The 24,203-nt window shown below is 42.4% G+C and overlaps 1 protein-coding gene and 1 long non-coding RNA gene across 2 annotated transcripts in view; one reads left to right on the plus strand and one right to left on the minus strand.

Moving 5' to 3' along the window:
* LOC115149597 (NACHT, LRR and PYD domains-containing protein 12-like) overlaps positions 1–24,203 on the minus strand; it is a gene marked incomplete at both ends in the record, with an annotated part of 397,095 nt that overhangs the window by 367,114 nt on the left and 5,778 nt on the right. The window contains one exon of the mRNA XM_029692550.1: positions 23,252–23,414. Within this exon, the coding sequence (XP_029548410.1) occupies positions 23,252–23,414 (163 nt within the window). The remainder of the gene's footprint in view (positions 1–23,251; positions 23,415–24,203) is intronic.
* LOC115148395 (uncharacterized) lies at positions 5,478–6,184 on the plus strand. Its single transcript, XR_003866655.1, has 2 exons — positions 5,478–5,507; positions 5,676–6,184. It is a non-coding gene; the product is annotated as an uncharacterized LOC115148395 (long non-coding RNA).

The following is a 24,203-nucleotide window of genomic DNA, read 5'->3' on the forward strand; positions in this document are numbered from 1 at the left end:
GACACAAACTGGACACACACACATAAACATACACTGAACACACACACACACCACACACACACACACACTGGAAACAAAATGGACACACACACACTGGAAACAAAATGGACACACACACACACACTGGACACAAAATGGACACACACACACAAACTGGACATAAACTGGACTTACACAAAATGGACACACACACACATTCTGGACACACACACACACACTGGACAAAAAGTGGACACCCACATAAACACACACTGAACACACACACACTCAACACACACTGAACACTGGACACACACACACACACACACACACTGAACACACACACACTTGACACACACACACACACACTGAACACACACTGAACACAAACACACACACAATGGGCACATACTCACACACACACACACACCGGACACACACACACACACACAAACAAACACTGGACACACATATAAACACACACTGAACACAGACACAGGACACACAGTCAACACACACACACAGACACTGGACACACACACACACACTGGACACACACACACACACACACTCACACACAAACACACACACACACACTGAACACACACACTGAACACACACACACACACTGAACACACACACTGAACACACTGGACGGACACACACACACACACACACACACTGAAACACACAGACACACTGAACACACACACACACACACACTGAACACAGACACTGGACACACACACACACTGGACACACTGGACACACACACACACTGGACACACACACACACTGGACACACACACACACTGGACACACTGGACACACACACACACACACACTGCACACACACACACTACACACACACACACACACTGCACACACACACACACACTGGACACACACACACACACACTGGACACACACACCACTGGACACACACACAACACACACACACACACACACTGGACACACACACACACACTGGACACACACACACTGGACACACACACACTGGACACACACACACACACACTGGACACACACACACACACACTGGACACACACTGGACACACACTGGACACACACTGGACACACACACGGACACACACTGGACACACACACACTGGACACACACACACACACACTGGACAGACACACTGGACACACACAGGACACACACAGGACACACACTGGACACACTGGACACACACTGGACACACACACACTGGACACACACACACTGGACACACACACACTGGACACACACACACTGGAAACAAAATGGACAGACACACACTGGACACACACACACACACACACACACTGGACACACACACACACTGGACACACACACACACACACACACACTGGACACACACACACACTGGACACACACACACACACTGGACCACACACACACACTGGACACACACACTGGACACACACACACTAGACACACACACACACACTGGACACACACACACACACACACACACACACTGGACACACACACACTGGACACACACTGGACACACATACACTCAACACACACAAACACACACTGGACACACACACACACTGGACACACACACACACTGGACACACATACACTCAACACACACACTCAACACACACACACACACACAGAACACGTACACTGGACACACACACACACATTCTGGACACACACACTGGACACACACACACACACACACACACACACACACACACACTGAACACAAACACACTGGACACAAACTGGACACACACACATAAACATACACTGAACACACACACACACCACACACACACACACTGGAAACAAAATGGACACACACACACTGGAAACAAAATGGACACACACACACACACTGGACACAAAATGGACACACACACACAAACTGGACATAAACTGGACTTACACAAAATGGACACACACACACATTCTGGACACACACACACACACTGGACAAAAAGTGGACACCCACATAAACACACACTGAACACACACACACTCAACACACTGAACACTGGACACACACACACACACACACTGAACACACACACACTTGACACACACACACACACACTGAACACACACTGAACACAAACACACACACAATGGGCACATACTCACACACACACACACCGGACACACACACACACACACACAAACAAACACTGGACACACATATAAACACACACTGAACACAGACACAGGACACACACTCAACACACACACACAGACACTGGACACACACACACACACTGGACACACACACACACACACACACTGAACACACACACACACACACTGGGCACACACTCACACACACACACACACTGAACACACACACACACACACACACACACTGAACACACACACACACACTGGACACACACACTGAACACACTGGACGGACACACACACACACACTGAAACACACACACACACACTGAAACACACAGACACACTGAACACACACACACACACACACTGAACACAGACACTGGACACACACACACTGCACGCACACACACACACACTCTGGACATACACACACACACACTGAACACACACACACTGAACACAGACACGGGACACACACATACACACACTGGACACACACACTGGACACACACACACACACACACACACACACACACACACTGAAACACACACACACACACACACTGAAACACACACACACACACACACACACACACTGAACACACACACACTGAACACAGACACTGGACACACATACACACTGGACACACATACACACTGGACACACACACACACACTGGGCACATACACACACACACACACACTGGACACACACACACTGGACACACACACACGCTGGCCACCCACTCAAACTGGACAGACACACATACACACAAACACTGGGAAAACACACTAGACACTCAAACGGACATACAAACACACTGGACACACACACACTGGACAAACACACACACACATTGGGCACACACACTCACTGGACACACATACACTGACACACACACGCTGAACACACACACACGCTGAACACACACACACACACACACGCTGAACACACACACACACACACACACTGAACACACACACACACACACACACAATGGACAAATACACACTGGACACTCACATGACAGGCTTGTAATATTTTCTGATCTTTTACCACTTTGCATTTTTTTATGATAAATTTTACTGTTTGTGTTTGTACCACAGGAGGTTGGTGGGACCTTATTTAGGGAGGACAGGCTTGTAATGGCTGGAGTGGAATAGGTGGAATGGTATCAAACACGTGGTTTCCATGTGTTCCATTTCATTCACTCTGTTCCAGACATTATTATGAGCCGTCCTCCCCTCAGCAGCCTCCTCTGGTATGTACTGTCCTGTATGTGAGAGAGATCCAACAAGGAATTACAATGTATGTATTACTTTTAATACCTGCAAATGGCAAATAAACTACTGGAACTTCTTATGAATGTCTGCAGCCGACAAGAGGTGAAAATATTACCGGAATATTCTGCAAAATGTTGATGAAGACGTCACTCAATCCACCCAAAACAACATGCAGTCTTTCCACAAGACTCCCATGAAGTTATAGTGTGACATTATGAGTCGACGTTAAAGTAACATTCTCACAACATACTGCACTTGTTTTATCCTGTTTTAGATGTATCCTCTGTTTAAACATTTAAACTCTTACAATAGCACTGTTAAAATACCAATGTGATCATTTCTTGTCTTATGTTGGAAAAACACATTTGTACAATTGTATGTGGACATACGCTCCATAGTTGTACAAGTATACATGGTTATATTGTACTTTTCATAATAAAACATTACTTGAAACAAGAAAAATCATTTTAATTGTGAAAACAATTTCATTATTGATTTTTTCATTGCTTCTCCCTGTCTCATGTTGACGTTTGTCATGAATCTTGACCTGGAGGCAGATCTGTGCGATTTCCTCTAGATATGTCAGCTGCAAAGTCAGAATTGGCTGTGTAAAATGTTGTTTTATGGTCTTAATTTAAGGGAAGGATTAGCAGTGTGGTTAGGGTTGAGGTTAGGATTAAAATCGGATTGTATTACTTTGTGCCTGTGCCAGCTAGTGAATACTTTGCTGAACTGCCTCCAGGGCAAGATTCATGACAATAAATGACAACCTGCCTCCCTGTCGTCCCCTCCGTATCTAAGGCTGCAGAACATGCAAGCTAGTGATGTGGGGGTTCTCTCATAACCCTCAGTCCCCAGGTGGGTAGATGGCAGGTTGAATAAAGAGAAGCTAGTGATGTGGGGGTTCTCTCATAACCCTCAGTCCCCAGGTGGGTAGATGGCAGGTTGAATAAAGAGAAGCTAGTGATGTGGGGGTTCTCTCATAACCCTCAGTCCCCAGGTGGGTAGATGGCAGGTTGAATAAAGAGAAGCTAGTGATGTGGGGGTTTTCTCATAACCCTCAGTCCCCAGGTGGGTAGATGGCAGGTTGAATAAAGAGAAGCTAGTGATGTGGGGGTTCTCTCATTACCCTCAGTCCCCAGGTGGGTAGATGGCAGGTTGAATAAAGAGAAGCTAGTAATGTGGGGGTTCTCTCATAACCCCCCTCTCCATGTAATCTGATTCATTATGATATAGGATCAGGTCCCTCCTCTCCATGTAATCTGATTCATTATGATCTAGGATCAGGTCCCCCCCTCTCAATGTAATCTGATTCATTATGATCTAGGATCAGGTCCCCCCTCTCCATGTAATTGATTCATTATGATCTAGGATCAGGTCCCTCTCCATGTAATCTGATTCATTATGATCTAGGATCAGGTCCCTCCTCTCCATGTAATCCGATTCATTATGATCTAGGATCAGGTCCCCTCCTCTCCATGTAATCAATCATTATGATCTAGGATCAGGTCCCCCCCTCTCCATGTAATCTGATTCATTATGATCTAGGATCAGGTCCCCCCTCTCCATGTAATCTGATTCATTATGATCTAGGATCAGGTCCCCCCTCTCCATGTAATCTGATTCATTATGATATAGGATCAGGTCATAGTCCTGAAGTGTAGTACTGCAGTAGGAGGGGGTTGTGGGTAGTGTAGGCCTACCTCCTCTGTACACCCGGTGTATCCAGTATTAACTAAACGGTGTGCACCCGGTGTATCCAGTATTAAACTAAACGGTGTACACCCGGTGTATCCAGTATAAACTAACGGTGTAGACCCGGTGTATCCATTATAACCTAAACGGTGTACATCCGGTGTATCCAGTATAAAGGTCTCTCCCTCTGACCGACTCCTGGATCTGGATACGCGTTTCTATGGAGACAAGAGGTCAGGGGTCACACAGAACCATCACTACCACCATCATCCTCCTCCTCTTCCTCACCTCCATTAGAATCCTGGTAGACGTCAGTCTCCCCCAGATCTACTCCCAGTCTCCTACAGACAGACAGGTTAGGGTTAGGAGGTGTTACTAGAGAGACAGACAGACAGACAGACAGACAGACAGGTTAGGAGGTGTTACTGAACAGACAGACAGACAGGTTAGGGTTAGGAGGTGTTACTGACCAGACAGACAGACAGACAGACAGACAGACAGACAGACAGGTTAGGAGGTGTTACTGAACAGACAGACAGACAGACAGACAGGTTAGGGTTAGGAGGTGTTACTGAACAGACAGACAGACAGACAGACAGACAGACGTAACATCCTAATTCAACTGCAGGGTTTAGCTCCGTCCCTGCTCTAACTCAACCACGGTCCCGGTGAAGAGTATCTGAACCAGGCGTGTTAAAGCAGGGCTGGAGGAGAAGCCTTCCCAGCGGGTAGTTCAGAGAACCCTGGGAGGGGGATGCGTTCAGCAGGACAAAACGTTTTAGAAACGTTCAGATAAAAATATGGAACGTAGAACAAACATGTCTATCTGAGAGGGGAATCGTGTGTTTCTATCAGGGCAACAGCCCTGGCTGTAACCTGGAACGGCCTATCGACTTCACCCTGCGATCCTATTGGCCAGCTCCATACAAGAGGGGGAGGAGTTTAGCGGAGAACAGGACCAATCGGTCCGTTAGTTTGTCTACATGGGTCTTAGCCCCTCCTTCTGGGTTCGTGGCCAAACCCTGTCTGGGTTGCCACACTTCATTGAGACCGTCCTGGAAAAAAACACACAAAACATTATTACCAAACAAATTTAAATTTGTCACATGTGCCAAATACAACAGGTGACCTTACTGTAAAATGCTGAATACAAGCTCTTAAACCAACAATACAGTTAAGAGTTAAAACAGGGTGCAGCCTTGACCTTTAAATCTCTTCCAATAGGAATACATTGCCTGCTGCCCTAATTCCAACCTTCCTAAGTCTGGCAGAACTACTAATAACATTTTTATTAACAGCAAGACAATTACAGTAATATATACATTGAATGAATCAAGAGATATCTTACCTTGAACCAGTAGCAGATGCCATCTTGCTCCAAGTAATTTCTCAACGAAATGTTTTCAGAATACAGCAAAGGTAACAATCCAAAATCAGCTCCTTGGAAGTGTGTTCTCTCTCAGTATAAAGTTCTATTGAGAATGACTTCTCTGGAGAAGGCCATTATATACACACTCAGATAGGCACAACCCTTTTCAACATTTAAATATCGAAACAAGAAAAAACCCTGGGTTTAAAGTTGTGTTAAATTGATCATTCGGGAGATGAGATTAACACCTTGCATTGATTGTCCATCCAAGGTGGTGGCCTACGTCATTGTTATGTTGAGGTCAGAGGATCATCAGGGTGATTCATTTCAGGGCTGGGCTCTCTTTCATTCAGTAATACAGAGGCAGGGCAATCAAAGGCTCCAACTCACTGAACTGCCCATCAGCCCAGCCATTGTTATTATTCATACTGTTCAATTCATACGTTCTACAGTGGTCTGTCTGTTCAGTAACACCTAACCTGTCTGCCTGTCACACGGGGTGTGATCGTTCTACAGTGGTCCCTGAAGCGCCGTGTGATTAGAACACTAAGTTGTGCACTACAATTAAATGTGGACCTTGGTCAAACAGTGCACTATATAGCCTAACACTCTTTTAGAACCCTCATTTACAACCCTCATTTAGAACCCTCTTTTACAACCCTCATTTACAACGCTCATTTAGAACGCTCTTTTTAGAACACTCATTTAGAACCTTCATTTACAATGCTCATTTACAACGCTCATTTAGAACACTCATTTAGAACCCTCATTTACAACGCTCATTTAGAACGCTCTTTTAGAATGCTCATTTTAGAACACTCATTTAGAACCCTCATTTAGAACCCTCATTTACAACGCTCGTTTAGAACACTCATTTAGAACCCTCATTTAGAACGATAATTTAGAACGCTCATTTAGAACACTCATTTAGAATCCTCATTTACAACGCTCTTTTAGAACACTCGTTTAGAACATTTGTTTAGAACACTCGTTTAGAACCCTCATTTACAACGCTCATTTAGAACGCTCATTTGGAACACTCATTTACAACCCTCATTTAGAACCCTCATTTAGAACCCTCTTTTATAACCCTCATTTATAACCCTCTTTTATAACCCTCTTTTAGAACACTCATTTAGAACACTCATTTAGAACGCTCATTTAATATATATATATATATATATATATATATATATATATATATATATATATATATATATATATATATATATATATATAGCACAAAACAATCATCCTAACCGGAAAAAATGTAGTTATAACATCTTTGGTCAAACGGATGATTACGTGAAACCCAGAATGCATTGTATGTCAACAAACATGGCTCCATACACATAGCTGGAATAAGCTTAGCTCATCATAATCAGTATAACCTTCAAATAAGTATTTTACACACATAATATGTGCCCATTACAATCTATGCAAGAATCGGAATGCATGATTTGTTACCCAGAATTGAAAACATGTGAATAAAACAGTAAATACACAAATAATTACCTCACAAAACATTTTCTGATGGTGATTTATTGATACAAGTGACGCATGCCGGCAGTCAATCACGTCCCCTCTCACTCTGAGCCATTCAGTGTTGTTGTTTATGTATGTAGCTAGTGAGCTAAGCTGTAGCATTAGCAATGTCTTTCAAAAGGAGACAACTCACAAATCTGGAAATTCTGGAGATTTTTTTTTACAATTCTGACAATGAGTCTGAAAGTCAGGAATCAGATTCTGACAGTGAGGAGCTTCCCCCCCCCAACCTTGTAGCCATTGAGAACCCTGAATCTGAGGTTCCCTTGTCCCTTGTCCACTGACCAAGTACCAGGTCCCTTTGAAGATGCTGGTGGTGATGGAGGCAGACCACAGGAGTTCTGTGGTAGCTGGAAGGCCGCCAGTCATTTCACCCCTCCTGGCCCTGCTGTTTGTTTTGATGAGTCCCAGTCTGGAGTCCATTTCCATCTGAGGCAGAGTGCTTCAAGTTGTTTCTGACAGAGGAGCTGGTGGGAAACATAGTACAGGAGACCAATCAAATCATCAAATGTATTTCTAAAGCCCTTTTTACATCAGCCGATGTCACAAAGTGCTGTACAGAAACAGTCTATGTTATGGAAAGAGCAGGTGTCCTTAATGTTTTGTACACTCAGTATATGTTGTGAATACAAGCTCATTCCCACAGAAAACTACAGAGGGAAGCAGTATCACCCAGTCAACCATCAGACTCCATTGTGAGACGCCTCACAGAGGATATTCAACCATCATTGCAAATCGAAGATCTCAATATCAACAAGGTGCTGATCAGTAAAGAGAAGAGAGACTAACATTCTAGAATGCTCCCTTTTTTCTGCACGGTTCTCACAGTGAGAAACAACAGGATTACAAGAGTGTTCTACGCTGTCTTCATTTGATCCAATTCAAAGTTGCCAATTATTTTATAGGATGAGAATTAAGTGGAGTGACTAATCTTAGCTGGTCTGAGAAAACTGATGAGACTTCTCTCCTTTATGTATACATTGGGCCATTTAAAAAGACACCAATCTGTAAGGCTTCTCTCAAGTGTGTATCCGTTGGTGTGTTTTTACATTTCCCAATCGGGAGAAACTCTTGCCACATTAAGAGAAGAAGTAAGGCTTCTCTCCTCTGTGTGTTCTCTGATGACCCTTTTAGCTCAGCTGTTGATAAAAAACAAAATCTACAGTCAGATCAGTGATAATGCTTCTCTCCTTTATGATTACCTTGGTGTCTTTTTAACTGGGCCAGTCGAGAGAAACTCTTTCCACAGTCAGAGCAGGAGTAAGGCTTCTCTACCGTGTGTGTTCTCTGGTGAACTTTTAGGTCAGTTGATGTTGTGAAGCATTTTACACAATCAGAGCAGGAGTAAGGCTTCACTCCAGTATGTATAAGTTCATGTGTTTTTAAGTCGCCCAGTCAAGAGAAACACTTTCCACAGTCAGAGCAGGAGTAAGGCTTCTCTCCTGTGTGTATTCTCTGATGAACTGTCAGAGACCTTGATGTTGTGAATCTCTTCCCACAGTCATTACAGGGATACAGATTCTCTCCAGTGTGTGTTTTAAGGTGTATTTTTAGCTTTGATAGAATTGGGAAAATCTCCTCACAATGTGGGCAGTGGTGAGACCTCTTAGCTCTGTGATCTTCCTGCTGTTGCTCTCTGGATGTAGAGAATGGAGACCATGTTGAGACAATCTCCTCCTCCTCTTCTTCTTTAATGTTGACATTCAGCTCCAGTGTTTGACTGCAGTCTTCCAGCTTCACTGATTCCATCTCTGGATCCTGCAGTGCAAACTGGGCTCCACTGTCACAATCAGGACCCAGTGACTGTAGGTTTGGACTCAGTGTGGAAGGAGAGTGGCAGGCTGGGATTGTCCTCACTGTTGACGTTACCGACCTCAGACTGTAGTAATAAAGAGAAAAGGACAGCACAGTTCTTGCGTTTTCCTTATTCTAAAGAATGGTGTGCGCCTACAGGAACTTCCTGTTCCCCCCCCACTACTACAGTGCAACAGCGACATCTATTGGACTTCATCCTGAAGTGATTTGTCTGTGTTTCTAGTCTAGAGGTTAACTGATCATTTCATGGTATGACTGTAAACACTGATAAAGCATCATATACATCATGTTGGTATGACTGTAAACACTGATAAAGTATCATATACATCATGTTGGTATGACTGTAAACACTGATAAAGTATCATATACATCATGTTGGTATGACTGTAAACACTGATAAAGTATCATATACATCATGTTGGTATGACTGTAAACACTGATAAAGTATCATATACATCATGTTGGTATGACTGTAAACACTGATAAAGTATCATATACATCATGTTGGTATGACTGTAAACACTGATAAAGTTTCATATACATCATGTTGGTATGACTGTAAACACTGATAAAGTATCATATACATCATGTTGGTATGACTGTAAACACTGATAAAGTACCATATCCAAATAATCTCAAAATTAAAATGCAAGTATTATATGGCATTTTAAAGATACTCTATTCGTTAATCCAATCACATTGTCTTATTTCAAAAAGGCTTTACGGTGAAAGAAAAACAGATTATTTTAGCATCTCAGCAACAAAAGAAATTAAAAAGCCATTTTCCAAGCACGATAGCCATCACAAAACCAGATATTCAGCTAAAATTAAGCACAAACCTTTGACAATCTGAATCAGATGACACTCCTAGGACATCATGTTAGACAATACATGCATTTTTTGTTCGATCAAGTTTATATTTACATCCAAAAAAAACAATTTCTACATTGGCGCGTGACGTTCAGAAAATGTTTTCTCCCCATAACATCCGGTGAAAAGACACATTTAATTTACGGAAGAACTCATAAAACGTTGAAAAAAATAAATACAACAATTATTTAAAGAATTAGAGATCATCTACTCCTTTATGCAACCACTTTGTCAGATTTCAAAAATAACGTTACGGAAAAAGCAACATTGTTCAATATTCTGAGTCCAGAATTTAGCCTTCAATGCTAAGCTATACAGTTAGCCTTCAACCACGGCGTCGACAAATCTCTAACAATATGTTGGAAATATTTACTTACCTTTTGCTGATCTTCTGGCGGAATGCACTCGGATGGGCTCCCACTTCCACAAGAAAAATGTTCATTTGTTCTGCAAAAGTCCATCATTTATGTCCAAAATAGGTCCGTTTTGTTGACCCGTCCAGAACTACATGTTACCATGCCAATGTGGCGTGGACGCAAATCCGTAGACGAAATGGCCAAAAAATTCCATTACCGTTTGTAGAAACACGTCAAACGATGTTTCCAATCAATCCTTTATGGTATTTTTTAACGTCAAATGGGGATAATTTAACAACGGGGCTGTAGGTATTCAGTCATACAAGAACAAATAAAAACAACAGCTAAGTCACGTGGATGCGCGTCATAAGACACCTTTTCTCTGATTGGCCAGGGATTGAACGAGACAGAATTTTCTGCCCGGTAACAGATGACGGAATGAAAGAAGTTCCTAAAGATTGTTGACAGCCAATGGAAGAGTCAGGATTTACGTTGCACCTACGATGTCTTTGTAGTTTTTTCAAGGTGATTCAAAAGAAAAACTACATTTCGAATTTCTCCCACTTCCTGATTCAATTTTTTCTCAGTTTTTTTTGCCTGCCATATGAGTTCTGTTATACTCACAGACACCATTCAAACAGTTTTAGAAACTTCAGAGTATTTTCTATCCAAATCTACTTATAATATGCATATTCTATTTTATGGGCCAGAGTAGTAACCTGAGGAGGAGAATCACTTAGCCTTTCAACTAATTTTCAAATGATAGGATGCCTATTTAAAAACACTTTTTCAACATTTCAAGATAGCAGTTAATAAGATCAAACTGAACTAAAGACAGCTGTATCATTTTTTAATTCATTTTGACATATTGTTTGAGACCACTTTTTTTGCTCTGTTTGAAGGCTGTCAGCTTCTTCTCAGGAAGAGAATCCCTTAGCCTTTCGACTCATTTTGGGTTAGTTCGACAAATTTTGGGTTAGTTCTCTCAAGAAGAACTAACCCATCTCAACACGACAGAAAGTAAGACAGGGAAACCAATCTCAACATGACAGAAAGTAAGACAGGAGAACCTATTTCAACATGACGGAGAGTCAGTCAGGAGTCCCTGACCTTATCTTCTCTCAAGAAGATGTCTGGTAGGCCCATTTAAATACCTTTTTTGGACATTTCAAGATAGCAGATGTTTGAGTTGGGTCTATTAACACAGCTGTGAGTTGTTATTTTTTTCATTTTTTCATTTTTGACAAAATGAGCACTGCTGGAAGTGACAGATTTTGACTCATATTGAGTGATAAGACTGAGCTATTTAAAAACACTTTTTCAACATTTCAAGATAGCAGTTAGTTCAGTTTGATCTTATTAAAGACAGCTGTATATTATTTTTTTGGACCCCAAAATATTCTATGTTCACGCCCACTTTTTTTGCACTATGTTCTCCTCCTGAGAAGAAGTTGACAGCCTTCAAACATAGTGCAAAAAAAGTGGGCGTGAACATAGAATATTTTGGGGTCCTAAAAAATAATATACAGCTGTCTTTAATAAGATCAAACTGAACTAACTGCTATCTGGTATACTTTTATTTACAAAGCCATTTTGGGTTTACTACCTTTTTATTTGGGCATTTTTATTGTTCAGAAATGTGGTGGGTACTCTCTTCGTTCGCGGGACTTTATCCGAACTGAATTTGGTAAAAGGGCTTTCATGTACTCTGCGCCATCGTCTTGGAATGCCTTACAAAATACTTTTAAACTGGATGAACTTGTCCCGATTGGTATTTTTAAATCACGGATGAATGATCTGGAGACTGATTCCCTGACCTGTCAATGTTTTTAATTTGCTGTTTTTGATTTTGTTATATTCTTTGTTAATTCTATGGTTTTTACTAGATTACTTGTAGTTTTTCATGTTGTTTGTCTGTAATTTTTGTAATGACTTGGCGCTGCCTATCTTGGCCAGGACGCTCTTGAAAAAGAGATTTTAAATCTCAATGAGCCCTTCCTGGTTAAATAAAGGTTAAATTAAATTAAATTAAAAAAATCTTGAAATGTTGTAGGGAACACAGTCTATATATCCTGTTGTATATTTTATTATAGGGAACACAGTCTATATAACCTGTTGTATATTTTATTATACGGAACACAGTCTAAATATCCTGTTGTATATTTTATTATAGGGAACACAGTTTATGTATCCTGTTGTATATTTTATTATAGGGAACACAGTCTATATATCCTGTGGTATATTTTATTATAGGGAACACAGTCTATATATCCTGTGGTATATTTTATTATAGGGAACAAAGTTTATGTATCCTGTTGTATATTTTATTATAGGGAACACAGTCTATATATCCTGTTGTATATTTTATTATAGGGAACACAGTCTATATATCCTGTTGTATATTTTATTATAGGGAACACAGTCTATATATCCTGTGGTATATTTTATTATAGGGAACACAGTTTATGTATCCTGTTGTATATTTTATTATAGGGAACACAGTCTATATATCCTGTTGTATATTTTATTATAGGGAACACAGTCTATGTATCCAGTTGTATATTTTATTATAGGGAACACAGTCTATATATCCTGTTGTATATTTTATTATAGGGAACACAGTCTATGTATCCTGTTGTATATTTTATTATAGGGAACACAGTCTATGTATCCTGTTGTATATTTTATTATAGGGAACACAGTCTATATATCCTGTTGTATATTTTATTATAGGGAACATAGTCTATATATCCTGTTGTATATTTTATTATAGGGAACACAGTCTATATATCCTGTTGTATATTTTATTATAGGGAACACAGTCTATATATCCTGTTGTATATTTTATTATAGGGAACACAGTCTATGTACCCTGTTGTATATTTTATTATAGGGAACACAGTTTATGTACCCTGTTGTATATTTTATTATAGGGAACACAGTCTATGTATCCTGTTGTATATTTTATTATAGGGAACACAGTCTATGTATCCTGTTGTATATTTTATTATAGGGAACACAGTCTATATATCCTGTTGTATATTTTATTATAGGGAACACAGTCTATGTATCCTGTTGTATATTTTATTATAGGGAACAGTCTATATATCCTGTTGTATATTTTATTATAGGGAACACAGTCTATATATCCTGTTGTATATTTTATTATAGGGAACACAGTCTATATATCCTGTTGTATATTTTATTATAGGGAACACAGTCTATATATCCTGTTGTATATTTTATTATAGGGAACACAGTCTATATATCCTGTTGTATATTTTATTATAGGGAACACAGTCTATATATCCTGTTGTATATTTTATTATAGGGAACACAGTCTATATATCCTGTTGTATATTTATTATAGGGAACACAGTCTATATATCCTGTTGTATATTTATAGGGAACACAGTCTATATATCCTGTTGTATATTTTATTATAGGGAACACAGTCTATATATCCTGTTGTATATTTTATTATAGGGAACACAGTCTATATATCCTGTTGTATATTTTATTATAGGGAACACAGTCTATATATCCTGTTGTATATTTTATTATAGGGAACACAGTCTATGTATCCTGTTGTATATTTTATTATAGGGAACACAGTCTATGTATCCTGTTGTATATTTTATTATAGGGAACACAGTCTATGTATCCTGTTGTATATTTTATTATAGGGAACACAGTCTATGTATCCTGTTGTATATTTTATTATAGGGAACACAGTCTATATATCCTGTTGTATATTTTATTATAGGGAACACAGTCTATATCCTGTTGTATATTTTATTATAGGGAACACAGTCTATATATCCTGTTGTATATTTTATTATAGGGAACACAGTCTATATATCCTGTTGTATATTTTATTATAGGGAACACAGTCTATATATCCTGTTGTATATTTTATTATAGGGAACACAGTCTATATATCCTGTTGTATATTTTATTATAGGGAACACAGTCTATATATCCTGTTGTATATTTTATTATAGGGAACACAGTCTATATATCCTGTTGTATATTTTATTATAGGGAACAAAGTCTATATATCCTGTTGCATATTTTATTATAGGGAACACAGTCTATATATCCTGTTGTATATTTTATTATAGGGAACACAGTCTATATATCCTGTTGTATATTTTATTATAGGGAACACAGTCTATATATCCTGTTGTATATTTTATTATAGGGAACACAGTCTATATATCCTGTTGTATATTTTATTATAGGGAACACAGTCTATATATCCTGCTGTATATTTTATTATAGGGAACACAGTCTATATATCCTGTTGTATATTTTATTATAGGGAACACAGTCTATATATCCTGTTGTATATTTTATTATAGGGAACACAGTCTATATATCCTGTTGTATATTTTATTGTAGGGAACACAGTCTATATATCCTGTTGTTTATTTTATTATAGGGAACACAGTCTATATATCCTGTTGTATATTTTACCATGTTCCCTATAATAAACTAATGTACATGTGACCTTTCCTTTCTTCCAGTTTTAGTGACAGGCCAGTTGTAGTGACAGGCCCGTTGTAGTGACAGGCCCGTTGTAGTGACAGGCCAGTTTTAGTGACAGGCCCGTTTTAGTGACAGGCCCGTTTTAGTGACAGGCCCGTTTTAGTAACAGGCCCGTTTTAGTGACAGGCCCGTTTTAGTGACAGGACCGTTTTAGTAACAGGCCCGTTTTAGTGACAGGCCCGTTTTAGTGACAGGCCCGTTGTAGTAACAGGCCCGTTTTAGTGACAGGCCCGTTTTAGTGACAGGCCAGCTTTAGTGACAGGCCAGCTTTAGTGACAGGCCAGTTTTTGTGACAGGCCAGTTTTAGTGACAGGCCAGTTTTAGGGGTGTGAATACTTTCTGAATGCACTGTATATCAGTATATTAGACTCTCTCTCGATGCAGTGATGTTGTTTTCATCACTTCTGGTTTAACACTGCCATCAAGTGGTGATTGTCCAAACTGCACCCCTGTTAAGATATAAAAAGCAAGAGAGATTGGGGGAGAGAGAGCAGAGAGCGAGAGAGAGCAGAGAGCAGAGAGACAGAGAGAGAGAGCAGAGAGCAGAGAGCAGAGAGCAGAGGGAGAGGGAGAGAGAGAGCAGAGAGCAGAGGGAGAAAGAGAGCAGAGGGAGAAAGAGAGCAGAGAGAGGGAAGAGAGCAGAGAGAGCAGAGAACAGAGAGAGGGCAGAGAACAGAGAAGAGAGCAGAGAGAGCAGATGGAGAGAGAGCAGAAAGATTGCAGAGAGCGAGAGAGAGTGCAGAGAGAGAGCGCAGAGAGAGAGAGTAGAGAGGGAGAGAGGAGAGCAGACAGTAGAGAGAGCAGAGGACAGAGATGGCAGAGAGAGAGCAGAAAACAGAGAGAGAGAGCTGTGAGAGAGAGAGAAGACAGAGAGAGCAGAGGGCAGAGAGAGCAGAGAGAGAGAGAGTGCAGAGAGCAGAGCAGATAGAGCAGAGAACACAGAGAGACAGCTGTGAGAGAGAGGCAGAGAGCAGGCTGAGAGAGCAGAGAGAGACTAGAGAGTGACAGAGGGCAGAGAGAGAAGAGAGGGCAGAGAGAGCAGAGAGCAGAGAACAGAAAGTGAGAAGAGAGCAGAGAGAGCAGAGGGAGAGAGAGCAGAGAACACAGAGAGAGCAGAGATCAGAGAGAGCAGAGAGAGAGCAGAGAGTGAGAAGAGAGCAGAGAGTGAGAAGAGAGCAGAGAGAGAGAGAGCAGATGGAGAGAGAGCAGAGAGAGAGAACAGAGAGAGAGAGAGCAGAGGGAGAGAGAGCAGAGAGAGAGAACAGAGAGAGAAAGAGCAGAGAGAGAGCAGAGAGAGAGAGCAGAGAGAGAGAGCAGAGAGAGAGCAGAGAGAGAGTGAGAAGAGAGCAGAGAGTGAGAAGAAAGAGGGCAGAGAGAGCATAGAGGGCAGAGAGAGCAGAGAGAGCAGAGAGGGCAGAGTGAGAGCAGAGATAAGAGAGAGAGCAGCAGAGCAGAGAGCATTGAGAGCAGAGAGAGATAGCAGAGAGAGAGCAGAGAGCAAAGAGAGAGAGAGAGCAGAGAGTGAGAAAGAGAGAGCAGAGAGTGAGAAAGAGAGAGCAGCAAAAGCAGAGAGCAGAGCGAGAGAGCAGAGAGAGAGTACAGAGGGAGCAGAGAGATAGAGAGCAGAGAGAATAGAGAGCATAGAGCAGAGAGAGAGCAGAGAGAGAGAGCAGAGAGCAGAGAGAGAGCAGAGAGGGAGCAGAGAGAGAGCAGAGAGAACAGAGAGCATAGAGAGCAGGAAAAGCAGAGAGCAGAGAGAGAGCAGATAGCAGGCTGAGAGAGAGAGCAGAGAGCAGGCTGAGAGAGCAGAGAGAGAGCAGATAGCAGGCTGAGAGAGAGAGCAGAGAGGGCAGAGAGCAGAGAGAGCAGAGAGAACAGAGAGCAGAGAGGGAGAGCAGAGAACAGAGAGAGCAGAGAGAGAGCGGAGAACAGAGAGCAGAGAGAGAGCAGAGAGAGCAGAGAACAGAGAGAGCAGAGAGAGCAGAGGGAAAGAAAAGAGAGAGAGCAGAGAGAGCGAGAAGAGAGGGCAGAGAGAGCAGAGAGAGAGAGCAGAGAGAGAAAGCACAGAGAGAGAGAGCACAGAGAGAGAGAGCACAGAGAGAGAGAGCACAGAGAGAGAGAGCACAGAGAGCAGAGAGGGCAGAGAGAGCAGAGATAAGAGAGAGCAGCAGAGCATTGAGAGCAGAGAGAGAGCCGAGCGAGAGAGCAGAGAGCGAGCAGAGCAGAGAGAGAGCAGAGAGTGAGAGAGAGAGAGCAGAGAGTGAGAAAGAGAGAGCAGAGAGAGAGAGCAGAGAGGGAGCAGAGAGGGCATAGAGAGCAGGAAAAGCAGAGAGCAGAGAGAGCAGAGAGAGAGAGTACAGAGGGAGCAGAGAGATAGAGAGCAGTGAGAGAGAGATAGAAAGCAGAGAGCAGAGAGAGAGAGAGCAGAGGGAGCAGAGAGAACAGAGAGCATAGAGAGCAGGCAAAGCAGAGAGCAGAGAGAGAGAGCAGAGAGGGAGCAGAGAGAGAGCAGATAGCAGGCTGAGAGAGAGCAGAGAGAGCAGAGAGAGCGGAGAGAGCGGAGGGCAGAGAGGGCAGAGAGAACAGAGAGTGAGAAGAGTGACCTTGCATCACAACACTCTGTTGCTATGGTGACCCTACATCACAACACTGTTGCTATAGTGACCCTACATCACAACACTGTTGCTATAGTGACCCTGCATCACAACATTATGTTACTATAGTGATCCTGCATCACAACATTATGTTGCTATAGTGACCGTGCATCACAACACTCTGTTGCTATAGTGACCCTGCATCACAACACTCTGTTGCTATAGTGACCCTGCATCACAACACTCTGTTGCTATAGTGACCCTGCATCACAACACTGTGTTGCTATAGTGACCCTGCATCACAACACTGTGTTGCTATAGTGACCCTTCATCACAACACTCGGTTGCTATAGTGACCCTGCATCACAACACTCTGTTGCTATAGTGACCCTGCATCACAACACTCTGTTGCTATAGTGACCCTGCATCACAACACTCTGTTGCTATAGTGACCCTGCATCACAACACTCTGTTGCTATAGTGACCCTGCATCACAACACTCTGTTGCTATAGTAACCCTGCATCACAACACTCTGTTGCTATAGTAACCCTGCATCACAACACTCTGTTGTACATATTTAATTGTTTTGTATTTCATTTCATATTTGACAGAGACATGATGTAAAATCAATAACTAAACTGTTTTCACAATTAACACGTCTTTTCTTGTTTCAAGTATGTTTTATTATGAAAAGTACAATATAACCATGTATACTTGTACAACTATGGAGCGTATGTCCACATATAATTGTACAATTTGTTATTCAACATAAAAGACAACAAATGATCACATTGGTATTTTAACGGTGTTATTGTAAGAGGTCCTGGGTCAAGGTCCACAATTATAGGAAGACGCGCGTGTGTGTGTGTGTTTGTCCAGTGTGTGTGTGTGTGTGTTCGTCCAGTGTGTGTGTGTGTGTGTGTGTGTGTGTGTTTGTCCAGTGTGTGTGTGTGTGTGTCCAGTGTGTGTGTGTCCAGTGTGTGTGTGTGTCCAGTGTGTGTTTGTGTGTGTGTGTGTGTGTGTGTCCTGTTTGTCCAGTGTGTGTGTGTGTTTGTCCAGTGAGTGTGTGTCCAGTGTGTGTGTGTCCAGTGTGTGTGTGTCCAGTGTGTGTTTGTCCAGTGTGTGTTTGTCCAGTGTGTGTTTGTCCAGTGTGTGTGTGTGTGTTTGTGTAGTGTGTGTGTGTTTGTTTGTCCAGTGTGTGTGTGTTTGTCCAGTGTGTGTGTGTGTGTTTGTGTGTGTGTGTGTGTGTGTGTGTGAGTCCAGTGTGTGTGTGTCCAGTGTGTGTGTGTGTGTGTGTGTGTGTGTGTGTGTGTGTGTGTTTGTCCAGTGTGTGTGTGTGTGTGTGTGTGTCTTTGTCCAGTGTGTGTGTGTGTGTGTTTGTCCAGTGTGTGTGTGTGTGTGTCCAGTGTGTGTGTGTGTGTGTTTGTCCAGTGTGTGTGTGTGTGTGTGTGTTTGTCCAGTGTGTGTGTGTGTGTGTTTGTCCAGTGTGTGTGTGTGTGTGTTTGTCCAGTGTTTGTCCAGTGTGTGTGTGTGTGTGTGTGTTTGTCCAGTGTGTGTGTGCGTGTGTGTGTTTGTCCAGTGTGTGTGTGTGTGTGTGTGTTTGTCCAGTGTGTGTGTGTGTGTGTGTGTTTGTCCAGTGTGTGTGTGTGTGTGTGTGTGTTTGTCCAGTGTGTGTGTGTGTGTGTGTTTGTCCAGTGTGTGTGTGTTTGTCCAGTGTGTGTGTGTGTGTGTGTGTGTGTTTGTCCAGTGTGTGTGTGTGTGTGTGTTTGTCCTGTGTGTGTGTGTCCTGTGTGTGTGTGTGTGTGTGTGTCCTGTGTGTGTGTTTGTCCAGTGTGTGTGTGTGTGTGTGTGTGTGTGTGTGTGTTTGTCCAGTGAGTGTGTGTGTGTCCAGTGTGTGTGTGTCCAGTGTGTGTTTGTCCAGTGTGTGTGTGTGTGTGTTTGTGTAGTGTGTGTGTGTGTGTGTGTGTGTGTGTGTGTGTTTGTCCAGTGTGTGTGTGTGTGTTTGTTTGTCCAGTGTGTGTGTGTGTTTGTCCAGTGTGTGTGTGTGTGTGTGTGTGTCCTGTGTGTGTGTGTCCAGTTATTATTTCAGGGACACTGAAGAGCCAACATACTGAACCCTAAACCCTGGGTAGAGGGGCTCAGTGAATGTGGAGGTGAATGTGATCAGGTGGGTCAGTGTGTCAGAGGAGGCTCTATAGAAGGACAGAGTGCCGGCTGACCAGTCCAGATACACTCCTATTCTGTGGGAGCTGGAGGAGGGGACGTCTATGGTAGTGGGATTATTATTATGACAGGCAGAGTATCTGTTGTCAGAGCAGAACAGACACCAGGACTTGTCATTGTATCCAAGCCAACAGTCGATACCCACTCCTCTCCTGTTGATTCCTTTATATGTCATTCCTATAACAGCTCTTCTCCCACTCCACTCTACCTCCCAGTAACAGCGCCCAGTCAGACCCTCTCTACACAGCACCTGTCTCCAGTAGTCAAATCTCTCTGGGTGATCAGGATACGGCTGCTCCTCTCTCCTCCATGTCACCTTTCTGTTCTCCTCAGACAGAGAGAGGTGTCTGTTTACTGTGTTTAGGTCCAGTGTGAGATCACAGACATCTGATGGATGAAACCAGACACAATATTAGAAATCATCATCATTCACATTAGAATGTTAACTCACTTTTCACTAATTCATTTAATGTAGATGTTTCTAGGTATCAAAAGGAGAAGTTAAGGTAACTTGAGACTTGTTGAATGATCATATGTTATACTGTATGGTAATATAAAACACACTTATTCACATTAATTACACACACACACACACACACACACACACTGTCAAAGCAACTCTTTGTAAACGTTGGTGTCCCTGATTTCTGCTTCTGTAGAAATACAGCTTATATTTAATATGACCAAGTCAGTAATGATGGGGGTCATTGACTTAACTTGAATTAAGACTTATTCTTAGTCATATTCTTCACAGCAGTCAACACTCACATTTTCTAAGTCCAGGTTTCATTCTGTTCTCTCCACCATGTTTCACACTGTAGCGGTAAGCAGAAAAACAGACAGTCATTGAGGGATACACCTGAACTCACACACACACACACACACACACACACACTGGACACAAACACGCACTGGACACAAACACGCACTGGACACAAACACGCACTGGACACAAACACGCACTGGTCAAGCGTTGGTAAGAACGTTTTCAGTGTTTGTGTCCAGTGCGTGTGTGAGTCCAGTGTTTGTGTGAGTCCAGTGTGTGTGTATCGTGTGTGTCGTGTGTGTTTGTATGTGTCCAGTGTGTGTGCGAGTCCAGTGTGTGCGTCAAGTTTGTGTGTCCAGTGTATGTAAGTCATGTGTGTGTGCGTGTCCTGTGTGTGTGTGTGTGTGTCCTGTGTGTGTGTCCTGTGTATTTTTCCTGTGTGTGTGTGTGTGCGCCCAGTGTGTGTGTGAGTGGGTGTGTGTGGTCAGTGTGTGTGCATGTCCAGTGTGTGTGTGTATGTATGTCCTGTGTGTGTGTGTGTGTGTGTCCTGTGTGTGTGTGTCCTGTGTGTGTGTGTGTATGTCCTGTGTGTGTGTGTGTGTGTATGTCCTGTGTGTGTGTGTGTATGTATGTCCTGTGTGTGTGTGTGTGTGTGTGTATGTCCTGTGTGTGTGTATGTCCTGTGTGTGTGTGTGTGTGTGTGTATGTCCTGTGTGTGTGTATGTCCTGTGTGTGTGTGTGTGTGTATGTCCTGTGTGTGTCCTGTGTGTGTGTGTGTGTATGTCCTGTGTGTGTGTGTGTCGTGTGTGTGTGTCCTGTGTGTGTGTGTGTGTGTGTGTCCTGTATGTGTGTGTGTCCTGTGTGTGTGTGTGTGTATGTCCTGTGTGTGTGTGTGTGTATGTCCTGTGTGTGTGTCCTGTGTGTGTGTCCTGTGTGTGTGTGTGTCCTGTGTGTGTGTGTGTTTGTCGTGTGTGTGTGTGTTTGTAGTGTGTGTGTGTGTGTCCTGTGTGTGTCCTGTGTGTGTGTGTGTGTGTGTCCTGTGTGTGTGTATGTCCTGTGTGTGTATGTCCTGTGTGTGTGTGTGTGTGTGTGTATGTCCTGTGTGTGTGTGTCCTGTGTGTGTGTGTGTGTGTATGTCCTGTGTGTGTGTGTATGTCCTGTGTGTGTGTGTGTGTGTATGTCCTGTGTGTGTGTGTGTGTGTCCTGTGTGTGTGTGTGTGTATGTCCTGTGTGTGTGTGTGTATGTCCTGTGTGTGTGTGTGTGTGTGTATGTCCTGTGTGTGTATGTCCTGTGTGTGTGTGTATGTCCTGTGTGTGTGTGTGTTGTGTGTGTGTCCTGTGTGTGTGTGTGTATGTCCTGTGTGTGTGTGTCCTGTGTGTGTGTGTGTGTCCTGTGTGTGTGTGTCCTGTGTGTGTGTGTGTATGTCCTGTGTGTGTGTGTGTGTGTGTGTATGTCCTGTGTGTGTGTGTGTGTGTGTGTATGTCGTGTGTGTGTGTGTGTGTGTGTGTGTCGTGTGTGTGTGTGTGTATGTCGTGTGTGTGTGTATGTCGTGTGTATGTCCTGTGTGTGTGTGTGTATGTCCTGTGTGTGTGTGTGTGTGTATGTCCTGTGTGTGTGTGTGTGTATGTCCTGTGTGTGTGTGTGTGTGTGTATGTCCTGTGTGTGTGTATGTCCTGTGTGTGTGTGTGTATGTCCTGTGTGTGTGTGTGTATGTCCTGTGTGTGTATGTGTATGTCCTGTGTGTGTGTGTGTATGTCGTGTGTGTGTGTGTATGTCCTGTGTGTGTGTGTGTGTGTCCTGTATGTCCTGTGTGTGTGTATGTCCTGTGTGTGTGTGTATGTGTGTGTGTGTATGTGTGTTTCACACTTGGACACACACATACACACACAAGACAATCACACACACACACACACACAGGACACACACAGGACACACACAGGACACACACAGGACACACACAACTTTGTCCAAGTGGTGGTCAGAATGTTTGTATTAACTAGCCTGATAAGTCAAACATGTCTGATATGAACATTGACATAAACCCTCTACATACTTGAGTTTCACCAGTCTGCAGTGTGGATCCTCCAGTCCAGCAGAGAGCAGTCTGACTCCTGAGTCTCCTGGGTGATTGTAGCTCAGGTCCAGCTCTCTCAGGTGTGAGGGGTTTGACCTCAGAGCTGAGGCCAGAGAAGCACAGCCTTTCTCTGTGACTAGACAGCCTGACAGCCTGCAAAGAGTCAAATCATATTAAAATCACACTGCTATTCTTTGGTGGTGAAAATAGTGGCAGTATATTTGTTTCTACATTTTCAGAAATCAGTGTCCTGAAACCTGCCAAATCTATTCATCAATTAATGAATCTTTATTTTAAATGATCATATTACTTGTAGAGAAATATGTACAGTACAAATATTTGAGTAGACTGACCAGACCAGTTTAAAAGCAGTATCAGTCAAAAGACAGACAGTGAGGTATCAGATTTAGATTGTATTGAGTATACAGTCCACACCATATCTATTTTGACAGTGAAGATAACATTTTAAATGTGTCTCTAAACTCCAACATTTTGGATTTCAGATCAAATGTTTCATATGAGGTGACAGTATATAATGTCACCTTTTATTTGAGAATATTTTCATACATTTCTGTTTCACCATTTAGAAAAATAAAAGCACTTTATGTATCTAGTCCCCCTATTTGAAGAAGTCATATGTTTTCTGACCAATTCACTCATAGTGTATTAAATTAGTCAAAAGTTTAGTATTTGGTCCCCTATTCTTTGACTGCAATGACTACATCAAGCCTGTGACTGCCATGATTGAGAAAAGATCATGAATAATAATGAGTGAGAGAGTTACAGAGACTACAACAAAACATGCTAACCTCTCACCATCACCAATAACAGAGACTACAACAAAACATGCTAACCTCTCACCATCACCAATAACAGAGGCTACAACAAAACATGCTAACCTCTCACCATTACCAATAACAGAGGATACAACAAAACATCCTA

The sequence above is a fragment of the Salmo trutta genome, chromosome 15, assembly GCF_901001165.1.
Source record: "Salmo trutta chromosome 15, fSalTru1.1, whole genome shotgun sequence".
In the NCBI taxonomy this organism is placed as follows: Eukaryota; Metazoa; Chordata; class Actinopteri; order Salmoniformes; family Salmonidae; genus Salmo; species Salmo trutta.